The sequence below is a fragment of the Schistocerca piceifrons genome, chromosome 3 (assembly GCF_021461385.2).
Source record: "Schistocerca piceifrons isolate TAMUIC-IGC-003096 chromosome 3, iqSchPice1.1, whole genome shotgun sequence".
NCBI lineage: Eukaryota > Metazoa > Arthropoda > Insecta > Orthoptera > Acrididae > Schistocerca > Schistocerca piceifrons.
In genome coordinates this window covers 291844850-291867400 of record NC_060140.1, presented here as the reverse complement: position 1 = coordinate 291867400, position 22551 = coordinate 291844850, and the positions used below count along the sequence as shown (strand labels likewise).

Here is a 22551-nt window from a genome sequence, read left to right as displayed (position 1 = left end):
TTCTTCATTTTGTGATTCTTATAAGAGGTTATCTAAAATTGTGAAAAAAAACACAGTTCAAATAACTTGCAAATGGGATTATTTGCAAAGCTTCTTGGATTAAATTATTTATTGTTTCACCCACTGATCAGCTGACTATTGATTCAAATGTGTAATGGTAGGAATAAGTTAAAGCACATCTCTAACTGTCAATACCCCCACTGCCTTGTCTATCTCTGTAACGAGATATATGACAAAGGGGAATGGCCTGATGACTTTCTTGCAATTGGTCATGATACCAACTGAGAAAAAGAGAAATGCCAAAAAATGTGAAGAGTGTAGGACTAGTGGCCTAATTTCTCAAGCAGCTAAAGAATTACTGAGAGCGCTGAAGGCTATATGGCTAGCTGGACAGATGGATTGGGGACAAATAGTTCGGATTTAGAGGAGGAAAAGGAAGAGAAGATGCTATTGGTTTGATAAGAATCATAGGCGAAAGATATATGGAGAATGGTAGAGAAATTTATGCTGTTTTTATTGATTTGGTTGGTTGGTTTAAAAAAGGGGGAAAGGGACCAAACTGCTACGTCATTAATCCCTTGTTCCGAATAAAACAATGCCACAAGGGTGAGAATAAACAAGCAACACCGACGGCACAAAATGGAGAGAAAGAAAAAACCACAAGAACGACTGAAGGGCAACAAACACTTAAATGGAAAAAAGGGAAGAAAACCACAGAAATGCAAGAAACAGGTAGAAGAGATTAAAACAACAAAACAGATTAGCATGGCTGGCTGATCATGAGTATAAAAAGAAGCCAGCCACTCTGCAACACATTAAAACCGCCATCCTAAAAGCACTAGGGTGGAGGACACAGAAGGACAAAGAGCACATCTAAAATTTGGATCACATGACAAAACCCATCCTCACGAATAAAATGTAAAACTAAATCAGCCAATGAGGCGTTGTCAGATAAAATTAGCGACAACGAGTCTGGTAACTGAAGATTACATCACAGGTCAGTCAAAGCGGGATAGTGCACAAGAATATGGGCCACTGTCAACCGGGCGCCACATCGACACTGAGGCAGGTCTTCACAGCACAGGAGGTAGCCGTAGCCACGGGTCGCCCAAGCATGGCCAATGCAGAGCCAGTAAAGAACCACAGAGACCCTGCAAGAGGCGCGCATGGAGGACTGCCACACATTCGTAGTCTCCTTAATGGCATGCAGTTTATTGTGCATACTAAGACTATGCCATTCCATCTCCCAAGCCGAAATACCTGGTGACGTAAAAACGAATGCAGGTCAGTTATTGGAATGCTGATCTCCAAAAGCGGTTTCCGTGCAGCGTGTTTGGCCAGGAGATGGTAATTCGGATGAGCAGGAGAACTGTGAATGTGTGCAACATAGCTGGCAAGCAGTTGTGCACGTCCGACCTGCAATAGAGGGACTCCAGCTTCCGCAAGGATGCTGGTCACAGGGCTCGTCCTAAAAGCTCCCATCGCTAGTCGAATGCCACAGAGGTGCACTGGGTCAAGTAAATGCAATGCTGAGGGTGCCACCGAGCCATAAACCAGACTCCCATAGTCAAGGTGGGATTGAACAAGGGTTCTATATTGTTGCAGCAGTTTAGAGCGATCTGCACCCCAGTTGGTGTTGCTCAGGCAGCAGAGGGCATAGAAGTGCTGCCAGCATTTCCACTTAAGCTGACGAAGGTGAGGAAGCCAAGTCAACTGGACATCAAAAACCAGTCCTAAAAACTGATACATCGCCACTACAGTGAGGGGATTGTCAGTAAGCTAAAGTTCTGGTTCTGGATGGACGGTACGACGCCAACAGAAGTGCATAACACACGACTTTGCGGCCAAAAACTGAAAGCCGTGGGCTAGAGGCCATTACTTCGCCTTGTGGATGGCTCCCTGTAGGCAACGTTCAGCAACACCTGTACTGGTGGAGCAGTGCAAAATGCAGAAGTCATCTGCATACAGAGAGGGTGAGATGGACGGCCCTACAGCTGCTGCTAGACCATTCATGGCCACTAAAAATTGAGATACACTCAATACAGAACCATGCGGGACCCCATTCTCCTGTATATGGGGGAACTATGGGAGACACCAACTTGGACATGGAAAGTACAAAGCGACAGGAAATTCTGTATAAAAATCGGGAATGGGCCTCATAGACCCCACTCGTATAATGTGGCAAGGATATGATGTCGCCAGGTGGTCTCATACGCATTTAGTAAATCATAAGAGATGGCAACAAGGTGTTGGTGTCTGATAAAGGCTTTTCGGATGGCAGCCTCGAGGGACACAAGGTAATCAGTGGTACAGTGACCCAAGCAGAAGTTGCCCTGGCACAGAGCCAGTAGGCCATCTGATTCCAGGAACCCAACTGCCGAGACACCATACTTTCCAGTAGCTTAGAAAGAATGTTGGTGAGGCTGATGGGCTGATAGCTTGTAGTCAGACAATCATCTGACTGTGGAACTGATCGGGCCCAGGAGCTGTGTCTGGGCAATGTACAAGGGCACCGAGGAACTCCCACTTTGTAAATGAGGCATTATAGTTTTCACTGTGGTGTGTCGTGAACGAGAGGACCTTTCCCTCCATCTGCCGTCTGAGAGTGCGAAAGGCTGGGGGGGTAATTCTCCGATGCAGAGGTGCGAGCATAGTGCTCAGCAAAGTGCCTGGCAGTCGCGTTTGCATCGGTAGATAACACGCCATGTATGTTAACACCAGGAACACCTGTTTGGGTCTGATACCCAAAAGCTCGTTTGATCTTTGCCCAGACTTGGGAACGTGATGTATGTCACCCAATGGTGGAGTCGACACATACCTCTCCCAACACTCCCGTTTCTGTCTGTTGATAAGCTGGCGAATGTGGGCACAGAGCCGTTTAAAGGCTATGAGGTGCTCCAGGGAAGGGTGCCGCTTATGCCACTGTAGAGCTCGCTGACACTTCTTAATTGCCTCAGCAACTTCTGGCGACCATCAAGGGACTGTCTTTTGCTGGGGCATCCTAAAGAACAAGGGCTCACATTTTCCGTTGCAGAAATGATCATTATAGTTACCTGCTCAACCACAACATTGATGTTAATATGTGGGGGTGATTCAACAGTGATAGCAGAGGTGAAGGCTTCCCAGTGTGCCTTGTTTAAAGCCCATATGGTTAGGCGTCTGTGGTCCTGATGCTGGGGCAGTGACAGGAAGATGGGAAAGTGGACACTACCACACAGGTCGTCATGTGCTCACCAATGGATAGATAGGAGAAGGCCAGGACTCCAAACTGAGAGATCAATGGCCGAATATGTGCCTTGTGCCACACTGAAATGTGTGGCGGCCCCAGTATTTAAGAGGCACAGGTCGAGTTGTGACAGTACATTTTCGACAACTCTGCCTCGGCCAGTAAGACCTGTGCCACCCCACAAGGCGCTACGAGCACTAAAATCTCCCAAAAGTTGGAAAGGTTTAGGGAGTTGATCGATCAGTGGAGCCAATGCATTCAGGGGTACTGCATCATCTGGAGGAAGATATACGTTGCAGACAGTTATTTCCAGCGTCTTCCTTATCCTGACAGCCACAGCTTCAAGAGGGGTTTGTAGGGGCACGGGTTCACTGCATACTGAGTTCTGGACATAGACGCAAACTCCACCTAGCACTCTATTATAGTTGCTACGGTTCCTGTAATATTCCTTATAGCTTCTAAGGGCAATGTGGAAAGCAGATGTAAAGCTTAACAGTTATTGTAGCTCAGCCAGGTGGTGGAAAAAAAACACAGTTCCAGTGGAGGATGACTTTATTGTGAGGATGGGAAGGCATAAAGCACGCAAGGAGGCAGGTTATGCCTGAGGGTCACCTGCTACCTCCGACTGAGTATTTGTAGCCATTTCTATGGTGGATGAGGCATCAGTGAGATCCAGGTCCGCAGGGGATGCTAAGATGTCCACTGCATCCTCAGATGAGGAATTGATAGGGAGTGGTGGTATTGGGGCCACCAGAGGGTCCTGTTTCCTCGCAGACTTTTTCTTAGTTTGCTTGCGCTCTTGCTTCTCTTTAGGGGATTGCTGGAAAGATTTTTCCAAAGCAGCTTCAGGTATGGAGGAAGACCGTGAAGCTCTTCGTCCAGCAGCTTTTGGCTTCTTTATCCACTGGTGAGTGTCCGCCATGGCATTAGTGGAGATCTTGGGAGAGAGGGCCCAAGGGACCCCTTCCACACGAGAGGAGCCGGAGGAGGCTGTTGCTTCTCTGGCAGGGGGGAGGGGACCAGTGATCTCTGTGTTTGGGAGGAGGGGGGGGGGGGGCGCTTGCACATGAAGTAGGTGCTTTGGAGCAATGGAGGAAGATTTTCCCCCTACCACCAAGGGGGCGGATGTATTCTGGTGGCCCGGAGGGCCCACTGTTCGTGGCACAGAGTGAGGAACCACTGGCACCTGGAACGGCGATGGTGACGTAGCTGCAGTGTATGTCGACGTCAACCAAACTGGGTTTAATCTTTCGAATTTACATTTAGCCTCTGTATAAGTCAACTGGTCCAGGGTCTTGTACTCCATGATTTTCCGTTCCTTTTGAAGTACTGGGGAGTCTGGTGAGCACGGGGAGTGGTGCACTCCACAGGTGATGCAAGTGGGAGGTGGAGTATCAGGGCTCAGTGGACCTCCGCAGTCTCGACATGTGGCGTTAGAACTGCAGCAGGAAGACATGTGCCCAAACTTTCAGCATTTAAAGCACCGCATAGGAGGAGGGACGTATGATTTCACGTCACAGCGGTAAGCCGTCACCTCGACTTTTTCAGGCAATGAATCGCCCTCAAAGGCCAAGATGAAGGCACCGGTAGCAACCCTGTTGTCTTTGGGTCCCTTGTAAATGTGCAAGATGAAATTAACACCATGACTTTCTAAATTAGCGCAGAGCTCATCGTCAGACTGCACTAGGTGGTCACGATGGAAAATAATTGCCTGGACCATGATGAGGCTTTTATGGGGAGTGATGCGAAACAGGAATATCACCCAGCTTGTAACAGGTGAATAGTGCTCGGGATTGGGCAGGGGATGCTGCCTGAATCAAGACTGCACTGTTTCGCATCTTGGGCAGCGCTGCCACTTCTCCAAATTTATCCTCAGGGTGTTCAACGAAAAATTGAGACTTCAAAGGTAGAAAAGAGTCTCCATTGGTTCTGCTACAGATTAAAAAATGAGGTGAATGTGGCTCTCTCCGTTCTGTAGCTCTACATTCCTCCCATGGTGTAGTGAGGTAGGGAAACAATTTAGGGTCATACTTGTTGGCATTATATTCTATCTTGTCTTTCTTAGAGACTGCTGGTGCCATACGGTCACCAGCAGGAGATGACTTAGTCTGCTTCATTGCAGGTCATCCACCCTTATACCACCCACTCCTATCAGGGGCTCTCCCCACGGGCACCACACAGCCATAGCAAAGGCCAACTGGCGTGATGGCCGTTGCCGGGAGTCTTGATGCCCCAGGAAGACAGGCATGTACTCCTTGGCATACTTGGGGAGTTTACAGCTCAGGAATCAGCAGTGCAATCCCTGTGTTGTCAGGGGGCTACCACCAAATGGGTACATGACAGCCCCACCACAATGGACTGGCTACCGTGCTGGATAGTGGGTGCAGAGAAACCCAATATTGTCATGGGGGTGAAAGAGGACAGGAGACAATGGGAGAAGATGACATACCCCAGAAAGTGTCCTCGCCCAAACAGTTGAATTGCAGGTGGAGATGGAAAGCCATGACGAGAGATTCAGGAGAATGAATCTAAGGGCACTTGTGCACCACATAAGGAATCCTTCCCCATATGGCCCTCACTTCTGTGGAATTTTGAAAGTGGCAGATCAAACTACAGAATGGGACCTGAACTTGGCTAAAAAGTGAGAGACTTCTTTTAGTTGCCTCTTACAACAGGCAAGAATACCTCGGGCCTATTCTAACCCTTGGACCCGCAGAGGGATATTGATTTGGGAAAAGCTTTCAACAGAGTACAATGGAAAAAGCTGATTGATATTTTGAAGAGAAAAGGAGCAGATGGGAAAGAGAGAGGATTGATACAGAATCTATAGTTACAACAGACAGCAAGAATAAGGATTGGAAATTAAATGTCTGAAGCAAGTAGCATTCGAAAGTGTGTTAGGCAATGTTGTTGCCTCTCTCCTTTATTGTGCAAGTTATATCTAGAAGAGATTATTGCAACAGGTTTAGATGGAAAAAGAGGAGTGTGTACTGGTAGAAAGAGAACAGAATGTATACAATTTGCTGGTGATATGGTATTAGTGGTAGAAAGTGAACAAACTGTAAATAAAATTCTTAAAGATCTGAATGATGCTTGCGTGGAATATAGGATGAGAATCACTATTGCAAAAACAGAGAGTATGGTGATCAGCATAGGAAGAAGACTGAAATATATCAAGATAGGACAAGTTGTTATTAGCCAAGTAAGAGCATGTAAATATCTTGGAAGTATGATTACTGAAAACTTGGAGATTCCATCAGGAAGTAAGAACTCAACTGCTACAGCTAAAAAGGCATTCAATAGAATGTTGTTGTTGTTGTGGTCTTCAGTCCTGAGACTGGTTCGATGCAGCTCTCCATGCTACTCTATCCTGTGCAAGCTTTTTCATCTCCCAGTACCTACTGCAACCTACATCCTTCTGAATCTGCTTAGTGTATTCATCTCTTGGTCTCCCTCTACGATTTTTACCCTCCACGCAGCCCTCCAATACTAAATTGGTGATCCCTTCATGCCTCAGAACATGTCCTACCAACCGATCCCTTCTTCTGGTCAAGTTGTGCCACAAACTTCTCTTCTCTCCAATCCTATTCAATACTTCCTCATTAGTTAAGTGATCTACCCATCTAATCTTCAGCATTCTTCTGTAGCACCACATTTCGAAAGCTTCTATTCTCTTCTTGTCCAAACTATTTATCGTCCATGTTTCACTTCCATACATGGCTACACTCCATACGAATACTTTCAGAAATGACTTCCTGACACTTAAATCAATACTCGATGTTAACAAATTTCTCTTCTTCAGAAACGCTTTCCTTGCCATTGCCAGCCTACATTTTATATCCTCTCTACTTCGACCATCATCAGTTATTTTGCTCCCCAAATAGCAAAACTCATTTACTACTTTAAGTGCCTCATTTCCTAATCTAATTCCCTCAGCATCACCCGACTTAATTAGACTACATTCCATTATCCTTGTTTTGCTTTTGTTGATGTTCATCTTATATCCTCCTTTCAAGACACTGTCCATTCCATTCAACTGCTCTTCCAAGTCCTTTGCTGTCTCTGACAGAATTACAATGTCATCGGCGAACCTCAAAGTTTTTATTTCTTCTCCATGAATTTTAATACCTACTCCGAATTTTTCTTTTGTTTCCTTTACTGCTTGCTCAATATACAGATTGAACAACATCGGGGAGAGGATATAACCCTGTCTCACTCCCTTCCCAACCACTGCTTCCCTTTCATGTCCCTCGACTCTTATAACTGCTATCTGGTTTCTGTACAAATTGTAAATAGCCTTTCGCTCCCTGTATTTTACCCCTGCCACCTTTAGAATTTGAAAGAGAGTATTCCAGTCAACATTGTCAAAAGCTTTCTCTAAGTCTACAAATGCTAGAAACGTAGGTTTGCCTTTCCTTAATCTTTCTTCTAAGATAAGTCGTAAGGTCAGTATTGCCTCACGTGTTCCAGTGTTTCTACGGAATCCAAACTGATCTTCCCCGAGGTTGGCTTCTACTAGTTTTTCCATTCGTCTGTAAAGACGACGTGTTAGTATTTTGCAGCTGTGACTTATTAAGCTGATAGTTCGGTAATTTTCACATCTGTCAACACCTGCTTTCTTTGGGATTGGAATTATTATATTCTTCTTGAAGTCTGAGGGTATTTCGCCTGTTTCATACATCTTGCTCACCAGATGGTAGAGTTTTGTCAGGACTGGCTCTCCCACGGCCGTCAGTAGTTCCAATGGAATATTGTCTACTCCGGGGGCCTTGTTTCGACTCAGGTCTTTCAGTGCTCTGTCAAACTCTTCACGCAGTATCAAATCTCCCATTTCATCTTCATCTACATCCTCTTCCATTTCCATAATATTGTCCTCAAGTACATCGCCCTCGTATAGACCCTCTATATACTCCTTCCACCTTTCTGCTTTCCCTTCTTTGCTTGGAACTGGGTTTCCATCTGAGCTCTTGATATTCATACAAGTCGTTCTCTTATCTCCAAAGGTCTCTTTAATTTTCCTGTAGGCGGTATCTATCTTACCCCTAATGAGATAGGCCTCTACATCCTTACATTTGTCCTCTAGCCATCCCTGCTTAGCCATTTTACACTTCCTGTCGATCTCATTTTTGAGACGTTTGTATTCCTTTTTGCCTGTTTCACTTACTGCATTTTTATATTTTCTCCTTTCATCAATTAAATTCAATATTTCTTCTGTTACCCAAGGATTTCTACTAGCCCTCGTCTTTTTACCTACTTGATCCTCTGCTGCCTTCACTACTTCATCCCTCAAAGCTACCCATTCTTCTTCTACTGTATTTATTTCCCCCATTCCTGTCAATTGCTCCCTTATGCTCTCCCTGAATCTCTGGTTCTTTTAGTTTATCCAGGTCCCATCTCCTTAAATTCCCACCTTTTTGCAGTTTCTTCAGTTTTAATCTACAGGTCATAGCCAATAGATTGTGGTCAGAGTCCACATCTGCCCCTGGAAATGTCTTACAATTTAAAACCTGGTTCCTAAATCTCTGTCTTACCATTATATAATCTATCTGATACCTTTTAGTATCTCCAGGGTTCTTCCATGTATACAACCTTCTTTCATGATTCTTAAACCAAGTGTTAGTTATGATTATGTTGTGCTCTGTGCAAAATTCGACCAGGTGGCTTCCTCTTTCATTTCTGTCCCCCAATCCATATTCACCTACTATGTTTCCTTCTCTCCCATTTCCTACACTCGAATTCCAGTCACCCATGACTATTAAGTTTTCGTCTCCCTTCACAATCTGAATAATTTCTTTTATTTCATCATACATTTCTTCAATTTCTTCGTCATCTGCAGAGCTAGTTGGCATATAAACTTGTACTACTGTAGTAGGCGTGGGCTTCGTATCTATCTTGGCCACAATAATGCGTTCACTATACTGTTTGTAGTAGCTTACCCGCATTCCTATTTTCCTATTCATTATTAAACCTACTCCTGCATTACCCCTATTTGATTTTGTGTTTATAATCCTGTAGTCACCTGACCAGAAGTCTTGTTCCTCCTGCCACCGAACTTCACTAATTCCCACTATATCTAACTTCAACCTATCCATTTCCCTTTTTAAATTTTCTAACCTACCTGCCCGATTAAGGGATCTGACATTCCACGCTCCGATCCGTAGAACGCCAGTTTTCTTTCTCCTAATAACGACATCCTCTTGAGTAGTCCCCGCCCGGAGATCCGAATGGGGGACTATTTTACCTCCGGAATATTTTACCCAAGAGGACGCCATCATCATGTAATCATACAGTAAAGCTGCACGCCCTCGGGAAAAATTACGGCTGTAGTTTCCCCTTGCTTTCAGCCGTTCGCAGTACCAGCACAGCAAGGCCGTTTTGGTTATTGTTACAAGGCCAGATCAGTCAATCATCCAGACTGTTGCCCTTGCAACTACTGAAAAGGCTGCTGCCCCTCTTCAGGAACCACACGTTTGTCTGGCCTCTCAACAGATACCCCTTCGTTGTGGTTGCACCTACGGTACGGCTATCTGTATCGCTGAGGCACGCAAGCCTCCCCACCAACGGCAAGGTCCATGGTTCATGGGGGGGGATTCAATAGAAAGTGGAGATTATTATGTGGCAAACTAGACAAAAGTCTGAGGAGAAGACTTGGAAAGGATTTTGTCTGGAGTGTAGCACTCTATGAAGCAGAAACGTGGACACTGAGACAAGACGGTGAGAAAAGGTTAGAAGCACTTGAGATGTGGATGTGGAGGAGAACGGAGATGATAAGCTGGATTGAAAGAGTATGTAATGAAAGAGTGTTGGAAAGTGTTGGTGAGAGGAGAAGATTGCTGTAGGTTATAAGAGAAATGAATAAGAACTGGATGGGTCATACCAGGAGATGGGAGTGCCTGCTAACAGACACTTTGGAAGGTGGAGTTCATGGGATGAAATTGAGAGGAAGGAGGAGATACAAGATGAAAGATGACATAAATAAGTGGAAATTATCTGGACCTGAAGAGTGTGGCAGAAGACAGACCACATGAAAAGCTGCCTTTGGCCAGGACAGTGATGACAATGACTGTATCGTGTGGTTTCATTTGGAAGTAAAGTCTGGAGCTAGAGCTTCAATGTGAAAGACTTTGATTTGTGACAAACAGTTTATGGTTACATACCGGCGTTTGGACATGAATATGGAAACACGAGAAACACAACACTTCACCTAGCCTAATTCATGTTAGGAAAATTGTTTGCACTCCTAAAAGCTTCCAGTCATCTCCAAACGGACAAATACAGGTCCTGTATGATTTTCAAATAGTGGCAACTTTACATACCAATGATGGAGATAGACGGTGATCACACACAATTCACCCCATACTAAACCACAAAGGCTCAATAATATTGTGGTCTGGTGACTGTGGTGGCCAGGGGAGATGCAAGAACTCATCCTCATACTCACAAAACCAATTCCAGATGGTGAAAGCTGCGTAAACAGGGGACCTGTTATCATGGAACACAACATCACCACTGGGAAACAAACATTGTACCATGGGATGGACATGGTCAGCCAAAATTGTCATGTTGTCCTCAGCAGTGATGTGGCCTCACAGAGTAACCACGGCACCCACGGAGTAACACAATATGGAAGCCCAAACCATCACTTAACCACCCTGGTGCACTCTTGTGACATAATCTTGTCCAGAAGTTGGAAACAGTGTGAAATAACTCATCTGTCCAAATGACATTTTTCCATTGCCCCACAGCCCTGGTTTTATTGCTTTGGCACCTTGTTTTCCAGTAACAGGGATTTGCATAACTGACGAGTGGGTCTGGAATTCCAGCTCACCCTGAAATTCACTACTTCTGGTGCTCCCTCATTGTTGTTTTGATGCTGAAAGAGTTCGCGAATGTGACATCCAGTTCTCCAGTGATTTTTCTGTTGTCCTCTATTTTTCGTTTAAGTCATATTCTGTGATGGCCTATCACGATCACCTAACACACTTTTGTCCACATTGTGACTTAGCACATGATATTTTCCTTCTGTTCTTGGGTGTGGTATAAATCTTCGATATGGTGCCTCTTGAAACACCATGCAGTTCGGTTACCTTGGGTACGGAAGCACCCCATCAAACAAGCCCAAATTCGAATTCACTTACCTCTGACAGAACCACACATAACATCGTTCTGACTATGACTGACACTTGCAATGTATTGAGGACATCACACAGGTGCTGTTCATGGTGAAATAAAACAGCACAACCTGCAGGCTTGGCTAGCATCTGCACTTGTGTTCAAGTGTCCATTTCTCACGGTGTTTCCATATTTTTGTCCATCCCTATACTGTTATTGCCTGTTGAGTTCCTTTACTAATTAATGGCTAAACAAAACACATTCATTAACCACAATTAATTTTTCCATTTTTGCATCTTCGTTAATCATGTAATACTTTGTTTTCTTTGAACACTGCTCCACAGTTGCATCCGCAACTCTCAGATTTTAGTTTATTTTTCATAGTAAGGTTAAAACTGCATAACAGTGTCAAAATAAACTAAAAATAGGCTGCTTTGCAACTTTACTCAATGATGGATTAGAAAGCAGACGACGATATTTTTGACGACTCTATTCCACATGCAGCTGACAACTTTTGATTTATTTTCCACGCTAGTGTATAACTTCAAGTTTAATATGAAAAATAAACCAAAAACTGACAGATGCATGTGGTATTCACTCATAAAAGATGTCACTGCTTTCTCGTCTACAATTGAGTAAACCTGTACAGGAGTAATAGGCAAGAATAGAAATCCAGAAGAGGAGTAATCAAATCAGGGCAGATATGATGAAATAAGAATGTTACACAAGGGGGCTCATGACAAGGATGAAACTTTCTGAAACACTCCTCAGACCTGTAGCTCAACTGCCATCATCAAGATGCAGTGAACTTTTTTTTTTATTTTTATTTTTTATTTTTTTTTAAACTGTGGTGTTCTTTTCCGACAAGCAATGCTATGTTAAGATGTTAAGGGAACTTACTTTGGTCTTGCTGTACTGCTTGGGTTTTCTGCCTATTTGATTTCTTGAGAATTGGCAATTTAGTAATTTTTTCATTTTAATAGATAGTAAAATACCTATTCCCTGACTACGGAGACTCCTATTTTTTAATCATGTAGTAATTATTTTGCTTTGCTTAGTCTGACTGGAATTACTGACATTCCCATAGAGCAAACAGGACTCCTATTTTGTGAAAAAATATTGTGCCAACAATTAAACTGATTTATTCAAGTAAAAATTAAAATAGTTTTGCTTCAGAAGATGAGGTGAATGAGTTTCTGGACAATTTCAATTTAGCCACAGAACTTAAAGAGTCATGGAATCTTGAAATGCATAAAAACCAGAATATTAAGACTTATCCATTTAAAGATAATTAAGATGGATTTAATCACCAGCTGGGATGACACGCAAAACTTGCCAATGTTACGTGTCCAAGATGTCAAGTAATTAGGAAATCTCTCACTGGATAAAAAGTTTGGATGCACTGCGATACCTGTTTCACAAAACTGTTTCCAGAATGATGGAGACAACTGAGCTAGCCAAGAAATTAAAGCTTGTGTTAAACTCAGCAGTGCTCTGTCTAAGGAAATAATGAACCAAAAAGCTGTTTTATGCTTGCATTGCCCTTAGAAAGCTCCCGCATTGTGTTGATCTCCAGGCAGAACTACTGGACTTTACACATTCTCCCTCAATACTGTCCTATGGTCTAAGCTCCTGGGACAAAGAAGCTAAGGTCAAAAAAGAAACTATTTACAAAAGCATGCAGTAAGAACATTGTTTGAAGTTGAAAATCAAAACATCTTGTATACGTCTGTGGTTAATAACAAGTGTGAAATTAGGGTGAATTGTGCAATTCAAAAGCATAACATCATAAGTAAAATAATTTCCATATGGAATGTGGATCCTTATCTATGGTTCAGAACAGAGTTTCATACTCTGGTGCCCAAATCTATAAAATGTTAATGGCAGGAAATTGAAAATTCCCAGATATTAAAAACTGAATAAAAGAATACCACATTAGCAACACCTTTTACAGTTCATCAGGATATCAGAACTTGGGGAAGCAAATTCCATATACCTTGTAACACCTATTTTTGACCTATTTTGTATATGTATCAATAGTTCTACGTCATTTTGTAGTGTTGCTTATGTGGAGTGTTGTATTTATTATTGAAATTCTTTGACTCTGTATACATATTTCAATTATGCGAACTTTTTGAACGACAATGTTTAAACTGTGCTTGTGGATTTAAATAACTACTGGAATGATTGTTACATAATGTACTATAAATGACTTGGTCCATAGCTAGGGAATGTAAGGTTGAATTTAAAATATGTGGGGAAGCCCCGCACCTACAGAAGTAGCCTGGCGGAGTGGAAAAGGTGAGGTTGGCACGCAAGTGGCAACTTGTCCTTTGTGCTGGGTAAGAGTTTGACCTGAGCAAAGCTGTGGTTAACATCTCATTAGCAGTAGTGGATTATTGTGGCTCATATTCTTGGAGTTTTGAGGCCAGAGGAGTTTAAGAGCAGTATTTATGGGCCTCGGATGCTGCATCTGGTGATAACATTATCATGGCATGGGTATTGGCCATATAAAAATATAATTCCAATGCCAAGAAGATCTGTAACAGGGAGAGGCCAACAGTACTGCCATGACTGTATCACCATGAATGTTAACAGCCTTGGCAAATTACACCACCAGTATCACCAGCCTTCTATTAAATTGTTTATATTTGGCACTCTGTAAATGGACCAGGTATTTGTGAAATTTGGTTGATTTTAATAATAATCATGGTGCTACTAAAAACTCTATCTTACACCCCCAATTATCCCAAATTGCAAATCTGGACAGTAATCCTACCCTACTGAATTTAATTCTGAGTGTCCTAATTTATTATGGAAAGACTTCTTCAGCAGTTGTAAAAATAGCTACGATTGCTTTCTAATGTGTGGAGTTGTAGGGTTTAAAGTTCAGTTTTATAGTTTAAGAAATACTCCACCGCCAGTGCATTTTTAAATCAATCTGCAGTCATTTTCTTAAATAATTTGCCTTATTTGAAAAACTTTCTGAAAATAGTAAAGTTGATCTGAAGTAAAAAAGATGATTAATTGTTGCATTTATGCACTTCGATCAGAATTATAAAGTTTTATCAATGTTCACTTTGCGAGAAAGTGTTTGAATTTAAATTTAATGTTGTTTTGGCATTTGCACAGCCAAATAATTTTAAGTATGTTAAAAGATTGCTTATCAAAGCACATTTGTTATTTAAAGATTTATAGGTAATGCCTCATACATTCCAAAAACTCATGAATTCCGTTCTGGTGGGGCTGTAGGAGGAACCTAGCAGGAGCCTTACATTGAAGAAGGATGTGATTGTGAAAATCCAGGCAGTGTTCTTGTATTTCTAGTTTTCCACTTCTTTAACAATTGTATTATGTTGTATCTGCTACATATTATGGTGAGACCTACCCCCTTGGGAGTAATAAATAACTGGGTATTGAAGCATAGGTAGATCCATAGATTACATTGTTAATCTAACTGCACTCTGATCAAGTCCTCTAGAATTTTGCATTCCAGTCTTAACATTCACATTTTACATTTCTCATGACCATATGTGGAAAGTAAAATGAAGATTTAGTCGCAAACCTTGTGATAGATCCAATATTCCTGAACTGTAGTTGTTTCTTGTGCACTCTGGCACAGCAGCATTTGGCCTTTCTTAACAGTATAAGCTCTAGGACTAACCTTCACCTCCTCGTGTCAATTGGTAAACAGAAATACCACATAGCTGTACAGGCAAAAGAAAATCCTTATCATTTCACAAAGCCCAAAGCCAACAGAGTGTATGTTCTACATTTTCTTAAGGGGAAAGGGGTGGAGGGAGAGCACACAGACTAGTTTCAGAATGCGTAGGAAGCTTTTCCTGTAGGGCTACTTTCAGCAGTGAAAGAGAGTTTCACATTACTTACTTCCTCTATTTTGTTGTTCCACAAATTCTGGTGATTCACGTATCACGGAGTCTTGACGACTGAAACGGAATCCTGTAAAATTAGGCCGGTAAAGCTGGAAACCAGTTTTACTTGTAGAAGGCATCTTTTTTCCAACTGGAGGTAAAACATAGTTTGGCAACCCCTGTCGATCAGATACAAGTATTTGCCTTCGTACCCCAATATCTTCAGGACAGCTATGACTGATAACAGTAAGAGAATGCCCAACTGGAGGAACATCATGGTTATTTGATATGATCACATCTTCAAGTTCTTCACCTTCTGCCACACACTGCCCTGTTTTTTGAGAAGCACATATCTTACTCAGACTGAAGTTTTCATCATTATGTGGCCTTTGGGAAGTTATGGAACTTCTTGGTTCTCTGGAAGTCCTGGAATTTATAAGAGAATAAAAAATTTAACACTAAAAGAAATCAAGTAAGTAGCAAGAACAAGTACATAGAAAGAAAAGATAATATCTTGAAATGCATATATTCATTATTAACTTCTTATGTCACTATCAGAACAAAACCATTTTCATTAACACTGACCAATAATTTGAAACATGGGCATGAGTGCAGAAGAGAGAGAGAGAGAGAGAGAGAGAGAGAGAGAGAGAGAGAGAGAGAGGCGTTAAAGTCTTAAAGATAGTAACTTTTAGTGGGATGAAAAATGAAATTATATCTGCACACTACTGAATGTTCTGGAAGTTATAAGATAATGTTAAAAAAATGGCGGCTTTGAAGTTCTATCTTTGTTTCATGTTATATCACTTTACGAATAAAATCAGACAGCTCTAAGTGGGTGTATGAACTTAAAACACTTACACATCTTGGTTCTATAATGTACTCTGGGTCTATAGTCCGATACAGGAACAATGGCAGTTCATGCAGACCAAAATAAGGATGGGGATAGCATTGTTGTTGGTTCCAAGAGACATACATGTACTTTGCACTTGATAAAAGAATGTACTTGTATACCGCGAATAATGCCTCTCGCTTGCTTGTGTAGAATTTGTCGTTCAGCACCATCATCAGCAATGAAAACTCACAAAAAGAAATAAAAATTCACTAAATAACTCACTATGACCACATATAATGCTCGTATACATACATTCACAGCAGAGCACTCAGAACACTACTGAATTTTCACTGCCTGTTGGAGAATGTGTGATGTAAGCATGCAGAACAATTCTGAACTCTCTCACCATCATTACAGACTCCAACTATGGCAGACAATTGTACTACTTCTTTACAATTGGTGAATTTGAGAGAATTTATAGCCATATTGATTGTTTTTTTCTATGCATACAAAATTTATAAGAATGTTTTGAAGGAAAATTAGCCGAGAAATCTGTTATGTTCGGGAAGATTAAAAAGAAAAGGCAGGTTCCTCTGGGCTCAGAATTAGATAGACCCACCTGTAGTGAGGATCAGGGTTCACGAAGATGAAGCAGAAGGCATCAGAGAAAGTAGGTCACAGATGGTATATTGGTAAATGTTGTACCAACTTCATCCTGGGGATGATGATAACACAGTGAGAAGTAAACACAGATTAAGGGGAAGAGAGACGAACAGTTCAATTAAGAATTAGGACAGTAGAAAGGGTTATGTAACAATTAAAAATACAATAATGAAAATGAAAATAATAATAATAATAATACCCCGTGGAGGCCCGGGAAAAGAATAGGCCTCCGGTATGTTCTGCCAGTCGTAAAAGGCGACAAAAAGAACAAACCACTAATAGGGCTAACCCCCCTTTTGGTGTGACTAGTTGGTTCAGGACAGAACTAATGAAGCCTCGGACAAGCGCTGTCATGGTCGGGGACAACGCTTGAACCCTATGCCCGTCCACAATGGTAACGACACTGCTAGCCACACGGAAAATGATTTAAATGCAAATAGAGGTGTTTTGCAGGATATGCTTCCTGCAACCACACTAGAAGGAAAACAAAGACAGAGGATGAGATGGTCAGATGAAGTTAACCGACACCTCATGTTCTGTTATTACCAAGCAACAAACTTAGGAACCAACACAACTGGATACAGATCACAAGTATACACAACATTTATTACCAGATACCCAGAATTAAAATTTTTAACAGAACAATGACTAGCTGATCAGATCTGTGTAATAATCAAAAATAACAGGATACCCCAGTCAGAATTAGAAAACATCAAAAACAAGTACAACAAATACTGGAACAAAATAATGTGCAATCAGAAGAAGAAGAAGAAAATACAGTAATGAATTCAAACATCCCAGAGCAAACAAACAGAGAACAACATGCATCAATTAAACAATCAGAGGAAAACAAAATCTTAAGACAGCCATCAGAACAAGCACAAATAGAACGCGAAATGACACACATGTTAGATATAGAAGAAAAATTTCAGCTGACATATATAGAATACAAAGACACAAATACAGACATTAGACCATTCTTGCATAGACCCCCAAATAACCCACAAGCTGAAACAACAGCAACAACTATCAACACAATCATACACAACAAAATAAATGAAAATCCGCCTATGGAAGAGACACAAGTAATGTCTGCTTGTGACTGTATATGTGCAGATGGATGTGTGTGTGTGTGTGTGTGTGTGTGTGTGTGTGTGTGTGTGTGTGTGTGCGCGCGAGTGTATACCTGTCCTTTTTTCCCCCTAAGGTAAGTCTTTCCGCTCCCGGGATTGGAATGACTCCTTACCCTCTCCCTTAAAACCCACATCCTTTCGTCTTTCCCTCTCCTTCCCTCTTTCCTGAAGAAGCAACCGTTGGTTGCGAAAGCTTGAATTTTGTGTGTGTGTTTGCGTTTGTTTGTGTGTCTATCAACATGCCAACGCTTTCGTTTGATAAGTTACATCATCTTTGTTTTTAGATATAAATTATGGATATAATATGACTGGAACATACCAACACAAAATCACACATTTGCTATACATGGATGATCTAAAACTACTGGCAGCAACACATCAACAACTCAACCAATTACTAAAGATAACAGAAGTATTCAGCAATGATATAAATATGGCTTTCGGAACAGACAACTGTAAGAAAAAGAGCATAGTTAAGGAAAACACACTAAACAAGAATATTACTTATTGGATAACCACAGCGACTGCATAGAAGTGATGGAAAAAAACAGATGCCTATAAATATCTAGGATACAGGCAAAAAATATGAATAGATAATACAAATATTAAAGAAAAACTAAAAGATAAATGTAGACAAACACTAAAAAAAAATACTGAAAACAGAATTGACAACAAGAAACAAGACAAAAGCTATAAATACTTATGCTATACCAATACTGACCTATTCATTTGGAGTAGTGAAATGGAGTATCACAGACCTAGAAGCACTCAATACACTTACAAGATCACAATGCCACAAATACATCACATACATTCTGCAACAGAAAGATTCACATTGAGCAGACAGGAAGGAGGAAGGGGATTTATCGACATAAAAAACCTACATTATGAACAGGTAGACAATTTAAGAAAATTCTTTATAGAACGAGCAGAAACTAGCAAAATACACAAAGCAATCACTCATATAAATACATCGGCTACACCATTGCAATTTCATAACCATTTCTACAACCCTTTAGATCACATAACATCAACAGATACAAAGTAAGTAAATTGGAAAAAGAAAACACTACATGGCAAGCACCCGTATCATCTAACACAGCCACACATCGATCAAGACGGATCCAACACATGGCTAAGGAAAGGCAATATATACAGTGAGATGGAAGGATTCATAATTGCAATACAGGATCAAACAATAAACACCAGATATTACAGCAAGCATATTATTAAAGATCCCAATACCACAACAGATAAATGCAGACTTTGCAAACAACAAATAGAAACAGTAGATCACATCACAAGCGGATGTACAACACTAGCAAATACAGAATACACCAGAAGACATGACAATGTAGCAAAAATAATACATAAACAACTTGCCATACAACATAAACTAATAAAATAACACGTTCCCACATACAAGTATGCACCACAAAATGTACTGGAGAATGATGAATACAAATTATACTGGAACAGAACCATTATAACAGATAAAACAACACCACATAACAAACCTGACATCATACTCACCAATAAAAAAAAGAAATTAACACAACTAATCGAAATATCCATACCCAACACAACAAATATACAGAAGAAAACAGGAGAAAAAATTGAAAAATACATCCAACTGCCTGACGAAGTCAAGGACATGTGGCATCAGTATAAAGTTGACATTATACCAATTATACTAACAACTACAGGAGTCATACCACACAATATACACCAGTACATCAACGCAATACAGCTACATCCAAACGTATACATACAACTACGGAAATCTGTAATTATTGATACAGGTTCAATTACCCGAAAGTTCCTAAATGCAATGTAACATATACTGTACAGTTAAAAGGAAGTCACGCTTGATCAAGGTCCGCGTCACTTTCCATTTTTAACCAGACATAACGTCTGAGAAAGGAAAGAAATAATAATAATAATAATAATAATAATAATAATAATGTAATAATAATAATGAAAAAAAGAGAGGGAGGGGAGTGTTAAAAGGAGATTATGTCCAGGAGGGTGTCAGGTTGCAACGATGTGTCAGAGGGCAAGTTCCCATCTCCACAGTTCACGGAAATTATTATCAAGTGGAAGAACCCAAATAGCCCATGTGGTGTAGCAAGCACTGAAGTCACTCAGATCTTGCTGTATAGCACATTTAGCAACTGGGTAATGGCATCCTCAAAGTGGACTGGTCTCAATCTTCCCCGGAACTCTGGGGATGGAAGCTTACCCTACAACACTTCCCTGCATTCAGGCATACTCCTGGTCTTAAGATTTGTTAACACATCCCCCCTCCCCTCTCCCACTCATATAATGTTCACCGTGTCCTCCTCATATAGTATCGGAGCTGGAGCTGGCACAATGCTTACTATTGTACCATCTCTGATATACTCCCTTTGATCCCCCACACCCTTTCATCTTCATTTACACTCACCTTCACTTCAGGTGAGTCTCTCTCATTCTGAGATTCGAGTGACCTGCCCTTCCTTTTTTCATACTGATAAATACAATTTACAGTAACTGGAACTTAGTAATATCTTATTGCCATCTTTCTTAAATTTACTTTGTGGACCATGTTTTGAACTTAATTAAAATGTATTATTATTTATATATTTAAGCAAAAACACAACAAGCTACAACTAGTACAAGTTAATGTGAAACATACATACTCATTTTGAAAGACAGACAACAGTATAACTAAAAACCACTATTTTCTTCTGCACACCTTCTGAAATGTGAATATTCTTATGTATCCTATCATAAGAACTTAGGCACATCTTACCACTATGTGACAATAGAGTCACACTGAAAAGTGTGTGTGTGTGTGTGTGTGTGTGTGTGTGTGTGTGAGAGAGAGAGAGAGAGAGAGAGAGAGAGAGTTTTAGCACGACTACAGTTAACAAGGAGTCCAAACCACTTGCCATTTTTCACACAGATAGTGCGTTATTGGATGTGAAAGAAATAATAAGTGAGGGAAAAAAAGGTCCTAGGACCAACTGGAGATACAACATTGGACTTCTGGACTTTGAGTCTGGCACTTACACCATGAGTCACCAACATCAACATTAAGCTACATTAATTCACAGTTTCTTATTTTCTTGAGGGGAATTTGCCATATACAAATCAATATCAGACTGCTGCTTCATTGTAATCAAAAAGGTAAGAAATAATTAGAAAACTAATCAGTTTTACTAACCCAACAAAAATTTCAGTTTCTGAGCTGTCAGCATGACCACTGTTACTTCTTTCTGCACATGCAGTACAGGCAGGCAGTTCTAATTCAGTCCCTTTATCTGACACCTGTGATGTAATGTTCACTATCCGTAGCAGTTGTCTCATTGACTTCTCTGAATCACTGTCATTTATGTATGCACTTGGAGCATCTGTTTCAACTAGTTCAATTGCTGTATTTGGAGGGCTCTCTGGTTCTTGTGAGGAGACATTAACTTCTTTTGAAGACTCAGCTGCCTTCTTCGAAAAGTCTGTTTCGAGATGTTGCAAGGCTTTATTTGAAGAACACGCTCTTTCTTCTGAGGAGACATTTGCTTCTCTTAGAGTGTCACCTGAACCTGTCTTCTCTGAGGATTCACCTGTTATTTCTGGATGACTGGATTCTGAGGAGACATTTGCTTCTCTTAGAGTGTCACCTGCCTTTGCCTTCTCTGAGAAGTCACCTGTTATTTCTGGATGATTATTTTCTTCCAAAAACCCTTGTCCAGTCGCCAGGGGGTCTTTTTCTTTTATTAGACAGCTGTTCCCTGCCTGTGGCAACTGCCCATCATTTTCTCCTAGTTCGCTTTCTCTATGAAGATTTCCATCTTGAACACAGGTTTCCTTCTGTATTAATTCTGCATCCTTTTCTGGCACAGAAACACCCAAGCCACTGTCAGCAATAGCCTTTCGACGTCTCTTCTTTTTGGGTGCCATTGAGATAATACCTGTAACAATATCAAACAATATGAAAAGGATAGATTGCTACTCATCATATGGAGGAGGCATTGAGCCATAGACAGGCACAGTGAAAAAGATTGCTACACATTTAAGGTTTTGGACAAAAAAGCCCTTGTTCTAAAATAACGCAAACACACACACACACACACACACACATACACACACAGACACAAGCGTGCGGCCACTGTCTACAAGGGCTCGACTGGCATTTACATAATATATTACGTACTTACTTACTTACCTACAATCTTTTCTTCAAAATTGACTTAAAAGTTTATAATTAATAAATTTAATGTTGATGACCTCAAATAGTAATGAAATTGCACAAGTAAATTTCAAAATAAATCCAACACTTTAAAAATAATTAAGTTATTGGAAAAATAGTGATGTTAATATTATTCGTGTTATTAAATCTATATGAAATGTGAAATAATAAATTTGAATTTTTTGTATAGTATAACAAATTTATGATGTGTATCTTGCGATCCTTTCCTTAACTATATCAACAAGTACCATACTGAATGAAAGATGAGCCACTGATCAGTTCCGTTACAACACAAAACTAAAAATTGGGAAACATTGAATTCAAACAGAAATTAAAAACTCATTGTCTACAAATTGTCAGATTATGTACAGTATTTAAAAAACTTTAGCTCAATTTATGTTTCTTTGATTGGAAACATCTTTCTAAATACTCATCTGACCACAAAAGATCTCTGTGTAAAGCTAATGTCTTCTGGTGACACT

The 22551-nt window shown here is 40.8% G+C and overlaps 1 protein-coding gene across 4 annotated transcripts in view; it reads right to left on the bottom strand.

The window, feature by feature from the left end:
* The window catches only part of LOC124788108, a 120540-nt gene that overhangs the window by 67533 nt on the left and 30456 nt on the right, over positions 1-22551 (bottom strand). For all 4 annotated transcript variants that reach the window (XM_047255229.1, XM_047255231.1, XM_047255228.1 and 1 more), the window contains exons 2-3: positions 21050-21791; positions 15227-15636 (exon numbers count right to left, since the gene is read on the bottom strand). In XM_047255229.1, coding sequence (XP_047111185.1) covers positions 15227-15636; positions 21050-21780 — 1141 coding nt within the window. In that variant the 5' untranslated portion in view covers positions 21781-21791. The remainder of the gene's footprint in view (positions 1-15226; positions 15637-21049; positions 21792-22551) is intronic.